The following is a 19,924-nucleotide window of genomic DNA, read 5'->3' as shown; positions in this document are numbered from 1 at the left end:
ACCCTTCCTTCCCAAAAGAAACCAATTCTGCACAATCCCGGTTCTGCAGAGAAGTTGGAATTCTGCAACCTGCATAAATTAGGCAAATAGAAGGGGTTTGTTTGCAATTTATGGATAGAGGCAAGCAGCCATGTATGGCATCGAAGCCCCAATCCCTGGAAACCTCGTTCGTCCATGCCTCTCTGGCTTCTGAGGTTTCAACAGGCACTACTAGCTTTGCAAACATGAGAGCTAGAAACTTGCAATCTTAAAAAAGGAAAAACATGAAAGCTGAATTAACATCGCATTTGTCCCCAGTTTCAGTACATGGTAACTGCAGGTTTTCCAGGGACTTGTGAGTTAAACGTGGAACTAAATTCCAACCCCTGCCTTATCTTGTTTTTATTTATGAGTCACCAACTCATTGTGATATTTTGAGAAGCAGAGCAGAATATACTCAGAGCTGCATATTTGGAGAAGGCATCACAAGGTCACAGTTTCTTTCTGAAAACTGCTTACATGTGAAATATGAGTGGCATGGATGTCTTTCCGCAGAAATCGTTTAACAGCCAATCCTTCTTCCCAGGAAACTCTGGGAATTGTAGTTCAGTTGGGAGAATGAGGGTCTCCTAACATCTCCCAGCACTCTTAGCGTACTGGGAGATGGTTTGGGGAAAGCCATAAAGTGACATGATCCTGCTTTAATTCTATAGTGCAGATGGGGCCCAAGTTATCCCTTCAACTTCTGAACTGTGACAGGGCTGGCAACACTGGGTGGAGCTAGGACACTCATCCTCTCCCTTTGAGGCACCTAGGATGCCTGAATGGGGCTATAGAATCATTTAGAAGACATCTGAAGTCAGCCCTGTTTAGGGAAGTTTTTAATAATTCAAAGTTTTATCGTGTTTTTAATATTCTGTTGGGAGCCACCCAGAGTGGCTGGGAAACCCCCGTCAGATGTGCAACATACAAATAAAATTATTGTTATTATTAATTTTTGGAGCTGGAAGGGACCTGCAGCAATATTGTAACTCGGATCCAACTGTTTATTAGGAAGCCTTATACAGACTTGGGAATATAGTACTTGTGGTCTGCAAAACCATGAAGAGCAAACAAAGAGTCAAGCCTCGAGCTGGTGCTTGAAAGTTGCCATTGGTTTTGTTGATTGGTCCTACTGCACTGGACAATTTTCACATAAAAGTATCACCTCATTGCTTTTGCCCCCCCCCCCCGCAATATTTATGCTCATGTTTTTATAACACAGGCCTTGGAAATGCCTTACACCTCTCGAATATTTAATTCAAAAAATGAATTAACAGAGCTGGTCCTACCATTTGGCAGAGCGAAGCATCTGCCTCAGGCGGCAGGTGGTGGGAGGTGACAGGCCACTTGCCATAATTCCCCTAAGTTAGTCTGCTCTGCATCTCCTAAGCTAGCCTGCTGTCTCAGATGAGGTGGAAATGGTTGCCCCATCACCAGTGTCGAAATAAAATTCAATTGCCGGTCTAGTCAGATTCTGTAGGAGGTTGTGATTGTATTCTGTGTGTATCTTCTCCTTTGCCTCAGGCAGCAAAATATCAGAGTGGGGCTTTACTTCCCAAAGTACAGTAAAGGTACCCCTGCCTGTACGGGCCAGTCGTGTCCGACTCTAGGGTTGTGCGCCCATCTCACTTAAGAGGCCGGGGGCCAGCGCTGTCCGGAGACACTTCCGGGTCATGTGGCCAGCGTGACAAAGCTGCTCTGGCGAGCCTGCACCAGCGCAGCACACGGAAACACCGTTTACCTTCCCGCTATAAAGCGGTACCTATTTATCTGCTTGCGCTTAGGGGTGCTTTCAAACTGCTAGGTGGGCAGGAGCTGGGACCGAAAGACGGGAGCTCACCCCGCCGTGGGGATTCGAACAGCCGACCATACGATCGGCAAGTCCTAGGCACTGAGGTTTTACCCACAGCGCCACCCGCGTCCCTTCCCAAAGTACACTGGTACCTCGGGTTAAGTACTTAATTCGTTCCAGAGGTCCGTTCTTAACCTGAAACTGTTCTTAACCTGAAGCACCACTTTAGCTAATGGGGCCTCCCACTGCTGCCATGCTGCCGGAGCACGATTTCTGTTCTCATCCTGAAGCAAAGTTCTTAAACTGAGGTAATATTTCTGGGTTAGCGGAGTCTGTAACCTGAAGCATATGTAACCTGAAGCATATGTAGCCCAAGGTACCACTGTAGTGGATTAAACCAAGCCTGTGTCTTACAGTCAATGCATATTCTTCCAGTGTTATGGAACAATTCCGTATTCAATCTTCCAGTGTGAATCATCGTTCAAATATATTCATATTATGTTGTTAAGTCCACCCATAAACATGCCCTCAGCGTGCCAAAATTGCACAGCCTCTCATTTTACAGTAAACAAATCCTTCCTTGAAACTGATCTTTCCCACAAAGCCTTTGGTTTAACACTTTTTGACTTTGTCCCATCCCAGGAATGAAATCGTAAATACTTTTAACTGCATATCCAATCCCTCTCTGTGCTTCCATTCTTTCCCTACTTTCATGGTCTTCCTGACTACTGGAATTTATACTGTAAACGTATTGGGGCACCTATCTCCTTTTGCCCCACTTACTTTGTTAAAATGCCAGGTGGACCGATGACACTATACAGTATAAACAAACAACCTCATCTTATAGATATTTTGGGTTATCCCTCCTAGTAGGAAACTGTTCTGCTACTATCGTGGCAGCAAGACCCATTATCCAAAGATCCCAGGGCAATGAACAACATTAAAAACACATTACAGAACATCAATGATAAAAACATAATAAAAAGCATACTGACAAACAGCCTTATAATATAATACTTTTTTTGTGTGCGCGCAATTGCACAGTGTGCTCTAATATGTGCACTGCAGTACAAAATTCAGAGAAGGGCAAATTTTGAAGGATGGCTGAGTTTCAGTTTGCATATTGCTTCAGAAAGTGCAAATGTGGTAGATCCACTTTAGAAATGCGACCTGAATTCAAGTTCTTCCCTATCCCTACTCGTGAGTAACCAATCCCTTCTACTTCCTCAGTGTCAGCAGCTGTGGTTAGGTTATGGTTTAGGTCGCCCACTTGTGTATCCTAGAAGTTGGAAATGATGCAGGTCCCTGGCTTATAGCTCCTGATGCTACTCTCCCTGCCTTGCCTGAACTCCCTGCAATATTGACCTTGGACGGTTGCCTGGCTGCCTTGGGATCACGTTGGGACATAGATGGATTCTCTGTGCTTGGCCTTGGTTTGTTTGGAGGGTGCTGCCTCTGTAACCTGATTGGTGAGTGGACACATACATCTTCTGCAATTGAGACCCAACTCCCTGAGGGTATCTGTCAGGGATTGGCTGGATGAGGACGAGTGGTGGGAGCCACCAGCCCAAGAGCTCCTCAGGGAGGGCTCAGAAGACGACACCTTAAAGCCTGGTGCCTGGTGGTGGGAAACTGAAGACATTCTGAAGAAGGGATGAGCTGGGAACTGCTAGAAGCAGGGGGTTTGAGCGATCAAGGGTCATCAGGAGAAGGAGGGCCTTCCAGAACAGAGTTACAGGCCATTAGCCATGGTGTGAGTGCAGACAGTCCCAGTCCTGTTGACTCCCCACCCCTCCCACTTGAGGAGAGTCATGCACATTGCTGAGCAACAGGCCAAACAGGCCCAGAGGAGGAGCTCACTCCCGCGACGCAGTCTTCATCCGCTTGGGAGGGATGCAGAATGAAAGGGTCTGTTGCAGCAACGTCTCAGCTATATTAAGACAAACCGACAGACTCTGCTGTGTTGTTATTTTCTGCCCCGCGGAGGACGTTAAGGTCCATAAATAGCAACACCCTAGTGGTCCCGGGCCCTAAGGAAGTCAGATTAGCCTCAACCAGAGCCAGGGCCTTTTCAACTCTGGCTCCTGCCTGGTGGAACGTGCTGCCTCATGAGACCAGGGCCCTGCAGGATCTGATTTCTTTCCGCAGGGCCTGTAAGACAGAGTTGTTCCGCCTGGCCTTTGGCTTGGAATTAACTTGATCCCCTCCCCCTCTTTCTTTTTCCTTCTGTGACGGAACTTCCCTGGCTTTTTCTGGCCCACGTAGGACCAGTCTGGATAGTTAGCCTTGGTGAAGACTTGACGTTTTCACCCCCCAAAAAGTTTTTGAGTTTCTGCTGAAATGAGGCTGCATTTTAATGTTGTATTAATCTTGTTTTTTAAGTTCTATTTTAATCAACTGTTTTATATTTGGTGTTAGCTGCCCTGAGCCCGGTCTTGGCTGGGGAGGGCAGGGTATAAATGAAAATTATTATTATTATTACTATTAATTGCGTTCCATGCTCCCTCTGTGTGTGCCTGCCCTGTGGTTGACCTGTCCTCTTGACAGCTCCTTGACAATATCTCCTGCAGCATTACAGAAGGTTCCCTGGGCTGGTAGTCAACCGCTGATTGCTGTAACCACCTTGGTTGGGGCCCAGAAGTGTTGACCCCTGAGGTGGGCCCTGCCAACATTGATCAATTATTTCTATCCCTGGTTTCCCAAGCAAGGCCCCATCTAATGTTCTGTCCCCTTGGACACTGGGAGGTAAAGGTTTTTACTGAAATGCAGGAGATTTGCTTTTCCATGTATGCACAGTCAACCTCTGAAATCCCTCCTGGAGGACAGCCAACTATCCCCAGCCAACTCGCCAACACTGCCAGCCTCCTGTGACTCAACTGATAGTTGCAACCCATCATTTGGCAATTGCTGCCTTAGATGAATGTGGCTTGAACTGGACAGCAGTACTGTGGTGCCCACTGAAGCCCAAAGGTTCAATTAGCAGAAAAAGTTTACTCTGAGATGGTATTTGAGAGGGTCGGCCTTGTGTCGCATCCCGCAATCAGAATGTATGCTTTTGAGCTGCATCTATAATTTAGCTTTTTTGGCATAGCTTCGTCGAGTTCACTTTCAAGGGGGGTGGGGAGAAAGAGGAGGAGCTTTCGTTACTGTGCTTTGATCATCAACTCGGCAATGTCCTGCATTTTCCAAGGTATTTATTGGTAAACAAAACAAAAAAAACCCATGCAAACCAGAGACTGCAAAACAGAAAAGAAGCTTGCTAACTAACTCATTATCCTTAATGAAAGAGATTGGCAGTCCAGTCCCCTGCAGAGTTAAAGAAGCTTACCAAGGCAAAACGGTTTGAGCATATTACACCGATCCTAGCCCAATTGCACTGGCTGCCAATTAGTTTCTGGGCCCAATTCAAAGTGCTGGTTTTGACCTATAAAGCTTTAGACACACAATCAAGACCACAATACCCTAAAGGACTGCTTCTCCCCATATGAACTTACCCAGATCCTGCAATTATCCTCTGAGGCCCTTCTTCATGTGCCTCCTCCATGAGAGATCCAGAGGGTGGCAACAGGATAAGGGGCCTTTTCTGTGGTGGCTCCCCATTTGTGGAATGTTCTCCCCAGGGAGATTCGCCTAGTGCCTTCATTATCCACTTTTAGGCGCCAAGCGAAATGTTCCTCTTCCATCAAGCCTTTAACATCCTATAAATGTGTTTGAGGCAAGAGGAGAAGCTATTGTTTTGTTATTGTTTCTATTATGTCTTTTGTGTTTTTATCTTGTGTTTTTACGCTGTGAACTGCCCTGAAATGAAGGGCAGTACAAAAATGTAATAAATAGATAATAAATACCGAAGGTTACAGCTATAAATCTCAGGTATGTAGGCCTGGCTGGAGCTCTGTGCATGCTTAAGAAAAAGCATACTGTAATGGATCTCACTTTGACTTTCTCTCAAATAAACATGCATATGACCAGGGTGCAAACTTCAGTGAGTAACAACCTTCAGCCTGTGTACTGTGATTTAGGCTTTTAAGTGCACATGTTAAGGTTTGTTTACAGGTGTATGTGATCTTGTGATCCTTAAGCAAACTCTCCTTGTCAGGGTGCAGAGAGAAGAGCTCAAATTTTCCAGGGAAACCAATGGGAATCTTTTATTTTATTCTCTTGCTACCGGTAATTATGCTGTTTTAAATGTGTCTTTTTATAGTTGACTTCCCTTAGTAATGTTTTCTTTTGTAAAATTTAAGATTTTAAAAAAAATTGTCAACTTTGCTGCATTAAATGTGCATCCTGCAGTTGTCCTCCTTGGTAATGTTTTCTTTCGACATCTTTATGACAATATTTTGGTTTCCTGTTAATTATGTTGCTTTGAACACATACTTTGACTTTCTTCAGGATTGTTTTATTTGGGATTGTTTTATTTGCTGTTTTAATGTAGGTTGTAAACAGCTTTGAGATCTCTCTTCAAAATATAAAGCAGTATAGAAATAATAATAATAATAATAATAATAATAATAATAATAATAATAATAATATCACACTGTATTTTTGTATCAGATCTATGATCACAGGGCACCTTGGCCAAAGAACCAAGCTATTTTGTAGACAAGCAGGATTTTGAACTATCCACATGTATTGGAAAGACAATAGCTTATCCTTGCATATGTGAGCAACTCTTTTATCCTCTCTCGTGTGTGATCTTGTAACATGCAATTGCACATAGAAAAATAAACATGCGCCAGTGTGCGCATGTGCAGTGCACAAGCATGTATGCACATATGTGCAAAGAGAGATGTCCATTGCCATTAAAAGTATACCAAAAACCCTCTCTATGTGGCCCTTGGAACTTTTATCAGGCCATGCCCCTCACTGGCCCTGATTCCTGCCTAACTGGGCATGTGCTCTTGAACTCTGATAATGGGGTTTGAATATGTGTTGAAGGGGGATATTGGCATTTGTTGCTGCGTGAGCAATTTGCCTTAGGCCCTGTCTACCACTTACTGTATTTTCCACTCTATAAGACGCACCAGACCATAAGACGCACTTAGTTTTTGGAGGAGGAAAACAAGAAAAAAATATTTTGAATCTCAGAAGCGAGAACAACAAGAGGGATCACTGTGCAGCGAAAGCAGCGATCCCTCTTGCTGTTCTGGCTTCTGGGATAGCTGCGCAGCCTGCATTTGCTCCATAAGACGCACACACATTTCCCCCTTACTTTTTAGGAGGGAAAAAGTGAGTCTTATAGAGCAAAAAATACGGTACATGCGGCCCTCAAAAGGTTGCCCAGAAGCTAATGTGGCTCTCGGACTGAAAAAGGCTTCCCGCCGCTGCCCTAGGGTCTTCCCATCTCAGATAGCAGAGGTAGGAAAGATCTCTGCGAAACAGTATGGAGAGATAGTCAGATAATACTGAGCTCAGGCAAACCAATGGTCTGATGTGTTTTGAGACCGTTTCATTGATTGGAGCCATATAGCTATTACCCAGATGGCCTGTGCACTATGGCTCTCTCCTGTATATTTGCTGAGCATTAATGCTGGGGCCGTGGCGCGATTTGCTGTTGGTGAAATTGTATTTTGCAGTCGTTGCATATCCCTCTCGGATTGTTGGAAACAATGAGGAGCAGGTAACGAGTGCTTTAAATAAATAAAGATTTTTAAAAAATACTGGTCTAGTAATGCTGACAGGGCAATGCTGACACGAGAAGCGATTACATCAGTTTGCCCCACCCATGTGAGAGTTCTCCTTCAAACATTATTGGCAGCAAGCCCTCTGCGGTGATTCTAGTTCTGTTCAGGTATTAAAGACTCTGTAATACAGGCCGGTAATCACAGGTCACAACTGGCATCTTAAATACTACTAAAGAACCAAGCATGTAATTTTTATGGATTGTTCCTGTTCAGCGAGCCTTTTTCCATAAGGACCAAACTTTCAGTGAGCAACGAGCTTTGCACCAAGGACGAATCTCAGTCCAGTACATCTGAAGGAGCGTCTCCACCCCCATCGTTCTACCCAGACACTGAGGTCCAGCGCCGAGGGCCTTCTGGCGGTTCCCTCACTGCGAGAAGCCAAGTTACAGAGAACCAGGCAGAGGGCCTTCTCGGTAGTGGCGCCCTCCCTGTGGAACGCCCTCCCACCAGATGTCAAAGAGAACAACAACTACCAGACTTTTAGAAGACATCTGAAGGCAGCCCTGTTTAGGGAAGCTTTTAATGTTTGAGGTATTACAGTATTTTAATGGTTTTTTGGAAGCCGCCCAGAGTGGCTGGGGAAGCCCAGCCAGATGGGCGGGGTATAAATAAATTATTATCATTATCATTATCATTAATATTATTATATCATTTTGAAACCTGCGGCCACAAGTTGCTGTTGACTGCATTCCTGGTCAGTCGCAACCTCCCCTCACAGCTCACCCAAACCTTTTAAAGGAGAGGCGAGGCACTTTGGAGAATGGTTTGCCACAGCCCCAGCTCACTCGCCTGCCTGTTTCTGTTGTTATATCGGAGTTGGTGTGGTCGCCTATTGGCAGCCACGTGAACTGCAGCATGGCGACAGCCTTACATTTTTATATACAGGCAACTCCCCATTTACGCATGTTCAAGGTGCACGCACATTGCTGCAAACCTGGAAGTGGCACGGGAAGAGACAAAAACAGCCCTAAAAGTGTGTGGAAATGACAAAAATGGCACGAAAACAGCATCTAGCAATCCCAGGAGCCTTTGCAAGTGCAATCCCAGGAGCCCTTGCATTGACCTTTGAGGCCAATGAAGAGTTGGACTTGGAGCAAGGAGGTTTGGAGAGAGTGATTGTGGGTGGATCTTGCAAGTGCTGCTGGTTTTTCAAGGGTTCCCAGAGGTTTAGAGGGTGCTTGCAAGCTTTTTCACTGGTGTTCCCAATATACAAAATTTCGCTTAAAAGTGTGGTGCCTGGGAATGTTAATGGGGAGGATCGCCTCTCCTGGTATGTCCCACGGAGGACCTTACGGTCTTCAAACAAAAACATCTTGGAGGTCCTGGGCCACAGGGAGGTTAGGCTGGCCTCAACCAGAGCCAGGGCTTTTTTCGGCCGTGGCCCGGATCTATTGGAACGCTCTATCACAAGAGACTAGGGCCCGGCGGGACTTGACATCTTCCCACAGGGCCTGCAAGACAGAGCTGTTCCACCAGGCCTTTGGTCAGGGCACAGTCTGACCCCCTCCTTTGGTAATCCTCACAGAACTCTAGCCCAATGGTTGCCATTAATCTGATTTTGAATTGATTTTAAAATGAATTGATTTTAGAATGCTGTGTTACTTTTATTGTTGCTAGCCGCTCTGAGCCCAGCTTCGGCTGGGGAGGGTGGGATATAAATAAAAAATTATTATTATTACTATTATTATTATTATTATTAAGATGAGAGTGCTGGTGCACCTACGGGCATCTACTGGTTGCCCACTGTGAGAACAGGATGCTGGAACAGATGGTCCTTTGGCCGAATTCAGCAGGGCTCTTCTTACATTCATACCAGGTATAAATTGCTTTACTTTGTTTATTTTAAGCTGCTAAGGGAACCTTGCGTTTTGGGACAGTTCAAAAATGCTGCAAAGCAATAAATGGGAGCAATAAATGGGGATTGTCCAAGGTATCCTGGAGCTTGGTGTGCCCTGTATTGTGCAGAGTTTCACCCTCAATGTTCTAGGTCAGGAAGCGGGTCAGAAGAGACAGCGTCAGTCCACAGCATCTCTGAGAGAGTGGAATAGTACTGGGATCTGATAAGCTCCGGGATGCTCAATGCACCCAAATCCAGTTCTACTTTTATCTAATCTTTCCCCACTCTCATCCGCTAATCCATATTATACCCCTAGATTCAGAAGGGGGCCTCCCAGTCAAAATATAAACCCTTATCTCCAATGCTAAGTCAAAACCTTTAGCTCAGTGGCACCTTCCCAAGCACTGCCACCCCCCCCCCAGTACCCATCCAACTTGTTCCCCCCAGCAATTCGCAATCAGTTGCAGGCTTGAGCAAACACAAGACCACGCTTTGCCACAAATTCTCATTCTTGGACATTGTGTACAAGTTTCCTGAAGGAGATAATGCCCTTCTTTGCCTGAGAACCGTAGCTAGGGGATCCTGTAAACAAAACAGTCAACTTGAGCTTTCACATGGAGAACGGTGCCAAAACAGCCACGTCACAAACTCCAAGGTTGCGTGTTATCGGGAGCGGTGAAGCCAGCATTAAAGGAACATTTGTAACTGCTGTGTGACAAGAGTAATTGCCATCTTTCCATGTCCGAGAACAGCTGAGGGGAAAACAAAGGAAATACAGAGCCGAGATGTAGCCACATGACTAGACTTCTGTTGGCGAAGGTTGGCTGAATAGGCCCAAGATGAAGTGGAGACATCCACAGAGGAATTTCTCCTGCTTTCATTGGAAGGCTTTAATCATGAACTGCCCTCTCCTTCTTCTTTTCGCCACTGGTTTCCCTTCGATTTAGGTTATGTGAAAGTGGACAGCCTAGAGTAACCTGGTATCTCAGAAACTGGGTCTCTGCTGGCACAGACGTGGGTCACTTCCACACAGTACATGGGAGCATAAGGTTGAGGAACACTGGCATAAATAAACTTGCTTCCATTGGAGATTGCAAGTGGTCCCCTCCTCCAAACCAGCAAATACTTCTCCAAGTAAGGCCACTTTCACAGTCATGATTTTGTGCAAAGAATCCTGGGAACCGTTGTTTGTTAAGAGTCTCTTAGCACCCTTCACAAACTATGGTTTCCAGAATGTTGGAGGGGGTGGAGATCAGATCTATTAAAGTGGCATAAGAGTGCTTTAAATATCTGGTGTGGATGTGAGCTTTCAACTGCAATTTCCATCTTAGACCTAGTGACTTTAACAACCACCCTAATTTTTCTACTTTTTTGCTGTTTTTCCCCCTCATTCAACCACCTCCTGCTTTGTGAAACATCTTTGCCTGAAGAAGAGTTCTGGAGACCCTGAAAGCTTGCCACATTTTTGTGACTTTTTGGTTGGTCTTAATAAAAGCATTGCCCAACTTACTTTCTTTTACAATTACCAATGTTCCCTTAAGGCAAAGAAATGACTGGAAATTATTATTTTTTTAGCAGAATTTCAAGGAAAACATTTGCACATTTGCTTTACACACAGCACACATTTAAAGCACATTGCTTTCCCTGAAGACACCTGGGGAACTGTAATACACTCCTCACAAAGCTACAAATCCCAGCACCCTTAACAATCTCACTCCTCACACAGCATCCTTTGGGGCAAGTCATGCACTTTAAATGTATGATATGTACACAGCCCTGGTCTTAACATGTGCTGTGTTATGAAACAGAAAAAGTGTACCTTGGTTACAGTAAGCCTGCAACTTATAGGGATTGCACCTAAAGCCAAAATTGTGTATAGTCAAAACACATTGGGTTCAATGGCAGGTGCGATTGCCAAAGTAATTGCTCCCAGAATCCCCACCCCTTTCTATTTTTTTCTCTCCTCTTTTTGCCATGCATGTAAAGCTGAATGCACACAAGTCAAATGTGCTTAAGTTGTGGGCTTACTGAACTTAATATTCTAGACGTGGTGGAAATGCAGTGGAAGGGAGATGGCAAACTTTCTTAGGCTCAGTGAAAACAAACATAATCAAAACAAAAAAATTTTTTTTTTCCTTTCCAGTAGCACCTTAAAGACCAACTAAGTTAGTTCTTGGTATGAGCTTTCGTGTGCATGCACACTTCTTCAGATACATGCACGCGAAAGCTCATACCAAGAACTAACTTAGTTGGTCTTTAAGGTGCTACTGGAAAGAAAAAGAAAAAAATTTTTTTTTTTTTTTTGACTATGGCAGACCAACACGGCTACCTATCTGTAACTGAAAACAAACATGTGAGGGCTTTCATGAGCATTTGCACATCCAGTTGACAAGTCACGGTAAAAGTAAACTTGCCTGCTCTTTCTCATCATCCTTTCTCCACTATGATACAAAACAGGAATTAGTACACTTGTTCCGACAACTCAGGGGTCAGATGAGTGGCACAAAAGGTTCCCAAACACTTTCGTAGCAAGTGAAGTCACAAAGAACCTTGTGGGCTTCCTTCCTCTCAGCGTATGTGTCTCCTCAGTTTATTTTATTGCTCCTTTTAAATCCCCTCCCCTTTCCTTGTCAAGTTGTATGTGCTTCTGGAGAGTTAGGAAGATTATGGTTTTGTTGTCTCTAAAAAATAAAAAGAGAGAGTGCTGTTTGGATGGGTAACCATCGAAACTAGAGTGGAGACCAAAATTCCCCTTCAAGCCAAATTCACAGGAGTTGTCCTGAGGTGAAAATTCTGAGGGAAGCCAGCCGTGTTTCAAAAATAAAGATTATTAACAGTCCTCAGGGCAAGGCAGGGCAGAGATTGCCCTCAACTGTAAAGTTAACCACTAGATTTCGCCTCAGGCAAAGTTCACAGCAACTAACTTCAAGGACGCTGGACTGGAGAACTAATTTTCCAGGTGGCCTAGCGACATAGAATCTCTCAGGGCCAAAACGGACACAGCATGGGCTAAAGACCATATCAGCAATTTCCATGCACGTTTAGATGCGGTTACCCAGCTGGGTTACCAACGCGGGTGGCGCTGTGGGTAAAACCTCAGTGCCTAGGACTTGCCGATCGTAAGGTCGGCGGTTCGAATCCCGCGGCGGGGTGAGCTCCTGTCGTTCGGTCCCAGCTCCTGCCCACCTAGCAGTTCGAAAGCACCCCTAAGTGCAAGTAGATAAATAGGTACCGCTTTATAGCAGGAAGGTAAACGGCGTTTCTGTGTGCTGCGCTGGTGCTGGCTCTCCAGTTGCAGCTTCGTCACGCTGGCCATGTGACCCGGAAGTGTCTTCGGACGGCGCCGGCTCCCGGCCTCTTGAGCGAGAGGAGCGCACAACCCTAGAGTCGGTCACGACTGGCCTGTACCTTTACCTTTACCCAGCTGGGCATGATGTTCACACAAAAATGGCATGTGGCTAAGAGCAGGGGCAGATTTAGGGTTGTGCAAGTGGGTGTGCATGCTTTGGGAAGGAAGCGTGAGGCTCTGAGAACGTTCTAGAGTCCTCCCGTCTCCTTCCCCAAACCTGGTTAGCGTATTCCCAGCTTTGGCTCTAGGACCCAACCATAACCCTTATGCTTTCTTCCCAAAGCCGGTCACCTCCTTTCCCCTTTGGGAAAGGAGCATGAGGGTTTGGGGTGGGGGTCAAAATTTTGGCCTTGCGCAGGGCACCATAGTGCCCAAGTCTGCTGCTGCTGAGAGGATAGGGCCATCAATGACAGCTGTGGTAGCTTTTTACAGCATCCATTGTTGGAGGTAGTTTGCCTCTAAATACCAGTGAGGAGAGTGATATAATACTCGTGTTAAAGCTTGAAGGCTTCCTCATGGAGCTGTTTTTGGATTTCCCCTCCCTTAGGATTCCTTTTCTAAATACAGTGGTACCTCGGGTTAAGTACTTAATTCATTCTGGAGGTCCCTTCTTAACCTGAAACTGTTCTTAACCTGAAGCACCACTTTAGCTAATGGGGCCTCCTGCTGCCGCCGTGCCGCCGGAGCACAATTTCTGTTCTCATCCTGAGGCAAAGTTCTTAACCCGAGGTACTATTTCTGGGTTAGTGGAGTCTGTAACCTGAAGCGTATGTAACCCGAGGTACCACTGTATTTTTTGTGCATTTCTGCAAAACATAAATATTAGGGTTCCCGCCAAGGCTGCTGATATCTTCTCCTTGTGCATGAATGATTGTTTTGGCTACATGACCATCTCCACTTGGGAAGCTTCCTTTTACAGTCATACCTCAGGTTACAGACGCTTCAGGTTGCGTTTTTTCGGGTTGAAACCCGGAAGTACTGGAACAGGTTACATCTGGGTTTCAGTGGTCGCACATGCGCAGAAGTGCCAAATCGCAACCCACACGTGCACAGACGCACCGCTGCAGGTTGCGAACGTGCATCCCGCACAGATCATGTTCGCAACCCAAGCGTCCACTGTACCAAGTCAGACTCTTGGTCCACGTAGCCCCATATTGTCTGCACTGACATGCAGTGGCTGGCCAGGGTTTCAGGCAGGGGTCTCCCTACCTGGAGATGTTGCGGATTGAACTTTGTCCCTTCTGCTTGCAAAGTAGATGTTCTGCCACTGAACCATGGCCCCATTCTGCACTCACAGCCTGAACATTAGAAACAGAATGAATTTGCACCCTGGGCTGTGTTTGTTATAGATAGTGTCAGGGAATCAGGAGCAGGAGCACTGGGGAGAGAGGATTGGGAGAGCGAAGGGGAAGAATCTGAGGGCAGCGTAGGGGAGTATGACAGTGGCCCGAGAGATTCCATGAGCTTCTCCAGCGAATCAGAAGATTCCCAGAAGGGGGCGCCGATGGTCAGGGCAAGGGGGGTCCCAGGGGGGACGCACCAGAAACAAGGAGCCAGAGGGGAACCCCAAAGCAGCAGTGGAGGATCGGGACCAGTTTCCCCACCAGAGCATAGTGGGGGGGAGGAGTCACATGTGTCAGGGCCAGCGTCTCCTCCAGAGAGGGAGTCAGGGCTGACCACGCCTCCATCGGAGAGTGGGGGAACGGAAGGGAGGTCAGTTGCAGCTAGCCCCCCCGAAGGGGGAAGCAGTGGCAGCAGCAGTGAAACGGTCAGGAGGAAAGCTGCTGGCTGGGCGCGCGCGCCAAGTTCAAATGTGCAGGCGCGCGGAACAGCAGGAGACCCGGATGGGGAACCAGCTCCTAAAGCCCGCCGGAGGGAGGGAGAAGGCTCAGGGGAATCAGCGGGAGAAGAGGCTAGAAAGGGCGGAACCCCGGCGGGCAGGTGGACCCAGAGGAGGAAGGAGCAGCGGAGAAGGTGGAGCAAGGCTAGGATCTTAAATTGGTGTCAGGGGGGAGGAGACTCAGACGGAGCATCAGTGGTCTGACACTTTAGACGTGGGGCTGCGCGCTGCGGCTCTGGAAGTGAAACTGAACTTCAATAAAGACTTTTATACTTAACAACGAAGCAGCGTTGGTCCTTTGTGAGCTGGGACCTAGGGCAGCCCTGACAGATAGTGTTTGTGATGTGTGGATGCTGCAAAAGGTGACTTTTAGGGTTACGGGTTAGCAGGGTCAGAGTTGGTGTTGAGAGATGAACACCAAAATAAAATAAAATAATTCTGAAGCCTTGTGATGTTCTTATCGTGGGGGTTGCTGCTGAACTGCAAAGACCACAGAAAGTGTTGCCTCGAGTGAACTAAAGGAGTTTCACTTGTTGGCTGCTTTTCTACCCGTGACATTATTGCTCTGTCAGCTGGGGTTTCCCAATTTGTTTCCCACATTGTTTATCAGGAAATGGACCCGGAACAGGAAGAACAGGTCAAAGGTTAGCATTAGGACGAATGGGAAAACTTCATACATCAACAAACATTTTCTGCCTCTTTTTTTATTCATAAAAAAGTCAGAAACTCTTGGAAAAAAGGAAGTGCCATTTTAAAAAAAATCCCACTGCTTTTCCATCTTATAAATTATTTTGCCAAATGTTTCCTGTTGCATATTGACTAAATGCTTCATCAAATGTTTAAAGGTAGAAAGAAGAAATAGGACCAAAATGTATTGTGAAATTTTCTCAGTTGCTCATTTAGAGGCATACAAGTTGTTCTTTTTCCTGGGGGCACTCAAGGCTACGGAGGACTGGCACTTTTTCTTTTTCTTCCGAATGTTAAATGTGTGGCACTTACTGTAAAAGCTTCATGGGGGAGTACCGGTACCGTTGTTTTTTCCTAAAACGAAAAAGCACAAAAAAGCACATCTGACGCTCATATGAACATAGTGCCTAGGATACTGGAGGGAGTACATAGGCATCATAACTAGTAGACATTTATGGCCTTCTTATTAATCCTCCTCCTCCTCCTTTTCCTCTCCTTCTGCAGTGTCCCACATCCCTGTTTGGATATACCATATATTATACACCTCCATCTTTCTATGATGTTTACTTCTTGCATTCACATAAGCTTTGCTGTAAGTTTTGGATCGTCCAGCCATCAAGCGATGGGTAGTTGTCTCCTTGGTCTTTTGAAATCGCAGGCTTTCCATATCAACAGCTTTATTCCATCTGTCTGAATTACCTCTTGTCAAATGTCCCACGTATGTCTATTTTATAACCTTACCTTCCATGAATATATCTAATCCCATGGCAGCAAATACTGTGGTGGCGTTTTTGAGCAGACATTTAAATACAGTGGTACCTTGGGTTAAGTACTTAATTCATTCTGGAGGTCTGTTCTTAACCTGAAACTGTTCTTAACCTGAAACACCACTTTAGCTAATGGGGCCTCCCGCTGCTGCTGCGCCACTGGAGCACGATTTCTGTTCTCATCCTGAAGCAAAGTTATTAACCCGAGGTACTATTTCTGGGTTAGCGGAGTCTGTAACCTGAAGCGTATGTAATCCGAGGTACCACTGTATCTGATACTGAGGTTTTTAAAGGCAATGTGTAGATTTAGCTAAGAAAAACAGATTGCAACTGTACGCCTATGTTAAATATCAATCAAAATCATTCAACCCCCATTGCAAACCAGGTTTCATTACCAAAATTTACAGACTTTCAGCTGTTTGCAGTGAGCAAATCAGACAAAAGCAATTGAAAAAGCTCAACACAACCGATGCTTCAAGTGATTCCCCCAAATTCAGTGAAAATGCAGGTGACAACCAATGTACATATCTGAAGATATGAAATACAACTAATGTTAAAGGTTTTACATTAAGATAGTACAGGAAAATGTAAAGCTTTATATAATAATATGTGTTGCATTGTATATTGTATATTATATATTGTATATATATATATTGCATTGTATATGTATATGTGTTGCATTATATTCTTACTAATATTCAGATTATCATGACTGTGTATGGCATGTGTAATACACACACACATACACAGAGTGGTACCTCCGGTTACGGATGGGATCTGTTCCGGAGCTCCAGTCGGATCCTGAGGTTTCTGCAACCAGAGCTTCTGCGCATGCGTGCGGCACGGTAAAGTGCTTCTGTGCATGCGGCGAAACCCGGAAAAGATACTTCCTGGTTTGCCGCATTCGCATCCTGATGGATACAAAACCAGAGGTGTGTATATCCAGAGGTACCACTGTATCGTGGTAGTACATGTCATGTAAAGAATTTGTCCGTCCTGAATTTCCAATTATTCACCTTCACTGGATGGAGTCATTGGGGGTTTGTAATATGATAGAAGGAAAAGAACTTCTTCTCCTCTTTCTCCACACTGTGCAAAAAAATTTTCACCTCTGCAACATTCTCTTTACTAAAGCCCTGAATGTTGTAACATTTCCTCATGGGGAGTTGCTTGACGGAAGGCTTCAGCATTTGGGAGTCTTTAGTTCCACTTAATCCGAGCCACACACACTGAATAAGGCGAAACAATAAATAAAGAGGGGTGAAGGGAGGGTTTGGCTGTCATTCTAACACAGTTTGGCTCAGGGACTCCCAGAGAAGCAAATAAACATGCCTCAAGAGAGAGGCAAAAGACTACAGTCCATTCGGAAAAAAGGAACTACTAAGATATAGGGAGCAATAAATCATAAGCGCATAAACTGCAATAAATGTCTCCAGGACAAAGGTCTGTCTGCACTACATTTGCAGTTTCCAGTTTGTTTCCAAGATCGTTTCAAAGCTTTAAAAAGTGCTGAACAGCTTTAGACCAGGGCTGCCCCCATTCCGTCATATGAGCCTGCCCAAGCATTAGATCGCGGTAGCCTACATTGTGCCCTCTGGATCACAGAACGCAGGAATTTCAACTAAAGCATCCTGGACAGATGGCCGTCCAACCTCTGCTCAAAAACCTCCAATGAAAGAGAGTTCACCACTTCTCGTAGGAGTCTGTTCCACTGCTCTTACTGTCAGAAAGTTTTCCGAATGTTTAGTCAGAATCTCCTTTCTTGTGACCTGAAGCTAGTGGTTCGAGTCCTACCCTCCAGAACAGGCTGGGATGGAAGACGACCCTCCCGTTTTATGTTTCATTTAGTGGGGCCCTGTAACAAAATCCTGCAGTTCTTCTGTTCAAGGAGCCAGGTCTTCCCCTCTCCCATTTGGTCCCCAACAACATCTTACGCTCACTGAGCATGCTCAGCCCTCACAGGGGCATAGGATAGATTGCCTCTTGTTTTATGCTGATTATTATACACAGGAAGAATATACAATACACAACAGCAGATTGTATAAAAGAATTTTTTTATTAACTAATTACCTTCTCTTTTTAAAAAATCCTTATTGGGTCCCTCTCATTAAGTATCTCCTCGCGGATCAGAATTGTCTCTTTCCACTATCAATAAGCTATGTAACTAAAAGTATCTATGCACACAATTTGTTGTTGTCTTTTTAAAGGAATCTTAACCTAAAGACGGATAGGGAAACAACTCAAAATATTATAGGAAACTGGGGGAAGAAGGGAAGCACCAACAAAACGTAGAAATTAAATAAAAATGTTTTTAAAAAGCAGTCCCATTTCACATAATTAAGCTCAGCAATGCAATACTTGGATATTATTGTTTTATGTAATAAAGCAACCTGTCACAGTTTCATGTTTGAGTTCACTCACTGTACATTTAAAAATACTTTTTTTAAAAAAAAATCAGAGTTTCTAAACAAATTTACTAGAAATCAGAAGAGTTCAAGAAGTTTTGCAACAACTATTTCACCCCAAGGAGTGTTTCTAATTGAGATTCTATGGGGGAAAGTAACCTTTCCCACTTTTAAGGATTTGCTTTTGCACAAACTTCATTATACACAATTCTGATTCTGATTAGAGGGCACAGTGACATGTGTATACAGTGGCATTTTTCCCTTGTGAAGAACAGTTAAGGAAAAGGATTGCTGAATGTTCTGCTCAAACATGTTTTAAAAATGCCAGACATCTTAAAATTAAAAAAAATGAAGCTTTTAACTGAGTACGCAACATTCTAGGCTTTAAAAAAACACAGAGAGCGACAACTGCAATGGTTAAATATGTGGAAAAGAGATTGTACAAAAGCCTCAGGAAGTCTTACATTATGTTATAGAACGCTGTACAGTGAACCCCAGCTTTTCCAAGTTTGGCAGTCAGCTTACGTTTAACACACACTTCACTTCATGACAGCTACCAAACATTTAAAATATAGTTCGTTCTGGCAAGATACACGGATAGCCACTGCCGGGCTGTGGATAGGCGACATTTGCATCGGAAATGAGTTGCTTCTCTCTTTGCAGAGGTATTGTAAGGCAGGTGCATGGTGAATGATCACGGGGTTCATGCATGGTTGCGGCTGGACAACAGATACCATGAGATTTCGATCTGAACGTGCCTTCTGAGCCACTGCAGTGACATGCACTTAACCATAAAGCAATGGTAGCATGCACACTGCTCCCATATGCTCTATCAACTCTGGAGTGGCTTGCTTCAGTCTGACAGGGATGGCGAGCGAATGGAACGTCCGCTTGCAGGGCTGTTGGAGAAGGTGAAAGGCTCTTTCTCCTTCTCTTTGGTGTCGTGCTTGTGCTTGTGCTTGTGTTTGTGCTTGTGCTTCTTCTTTTTCTTCTTGTGGTGGTGGTGGTGCTCGCTGTGCTTGGAAGAGCTGGACTCTTTTGTAAAACCGGGCAGCGTGGGCACAGGAATCGGCAGCATGCTTAGCTCCTGCGATGACTGTTCTTTGCCTGAAACAGAAAGGCAGACGTTCCATTGCAGAACAACACAACACACAGAATTTGCTGTTCTGAGGCCCTGGGGGGAACCACGTGCATTATTATATCCAAGCTCTGCAGGTTTCCCCACTGCAGGCTTCTTTATCTGTGGTGCTTTCGAGATGGCTAAGTGTTTGAGAACATTTTTGCAAGAGATGCTACAGCATCCCTGAAATCATAAGGGTCGCTTTGAAATCACATCATATGACTGTCCATGTAGCTTTCTAAATGCTACAACTGATTTGCCAACCTTAGACAATTCAAAATAATAGGTAGCATGGGGGTGGGCCTATCGCTTGTCAACAGAGTGCACCCAGTGTATGTGGATATCAGGCCTAAATGATAGCATCTTGAGTAAAGGACTCTAGAAAGCAAAGCTGATAAGCACCTCTGACTCATAACCTGAATAAT

General features: G+C 45.0%; 1 protein-coding gene across 1 annotated transcript in view; it reads right to left on the bottom strand.

The window, feature by feature from the left end:
- Window positions 1-18,763: 18,763 nt before the first annotated feature.
- The window catches only part of TAF2 (TATA-box binding protein associated factor 2), a 59,641-nt gene continuing 58,480 nt past the window's right edge, over window positions 18,764-19,924 (bottom strand). The window contains exon 26 of the mRNA XM_053395380.1: window positions 18,764-19,486. Within this exon, the coding sequence (XP_053251355.1) occupies window positions 19,233-19,486 (254 nt within the window). The 3' untranslated portion in view covers window positions 18,764-19,232. The remainder of the gene's footprint in view (window positions 19,487-19,924) is intronic.

Source organism: Podarcis raffonei, chromosome 7 (genome assembly GCF_027172205.1).
Source record: "Podarcis raffonei isolate rPodRaf1 chromosome 7, rPodRaf1.pri, whole genome shotgun sequence".
In the NCBI taxonomy this organism is placed as follows: domain Eukaryota; kingdom Metazoa; phylum Chordata; class Lepidosauria; order Squamata; family Lacertidae; genus Podarcis; species Podarcis raffonei.
The sequence above is the reverse complement of the archived record's forward strand: the minus strand, read 5'-3'. Positions and strand labels throughout refer to the sequence as shown.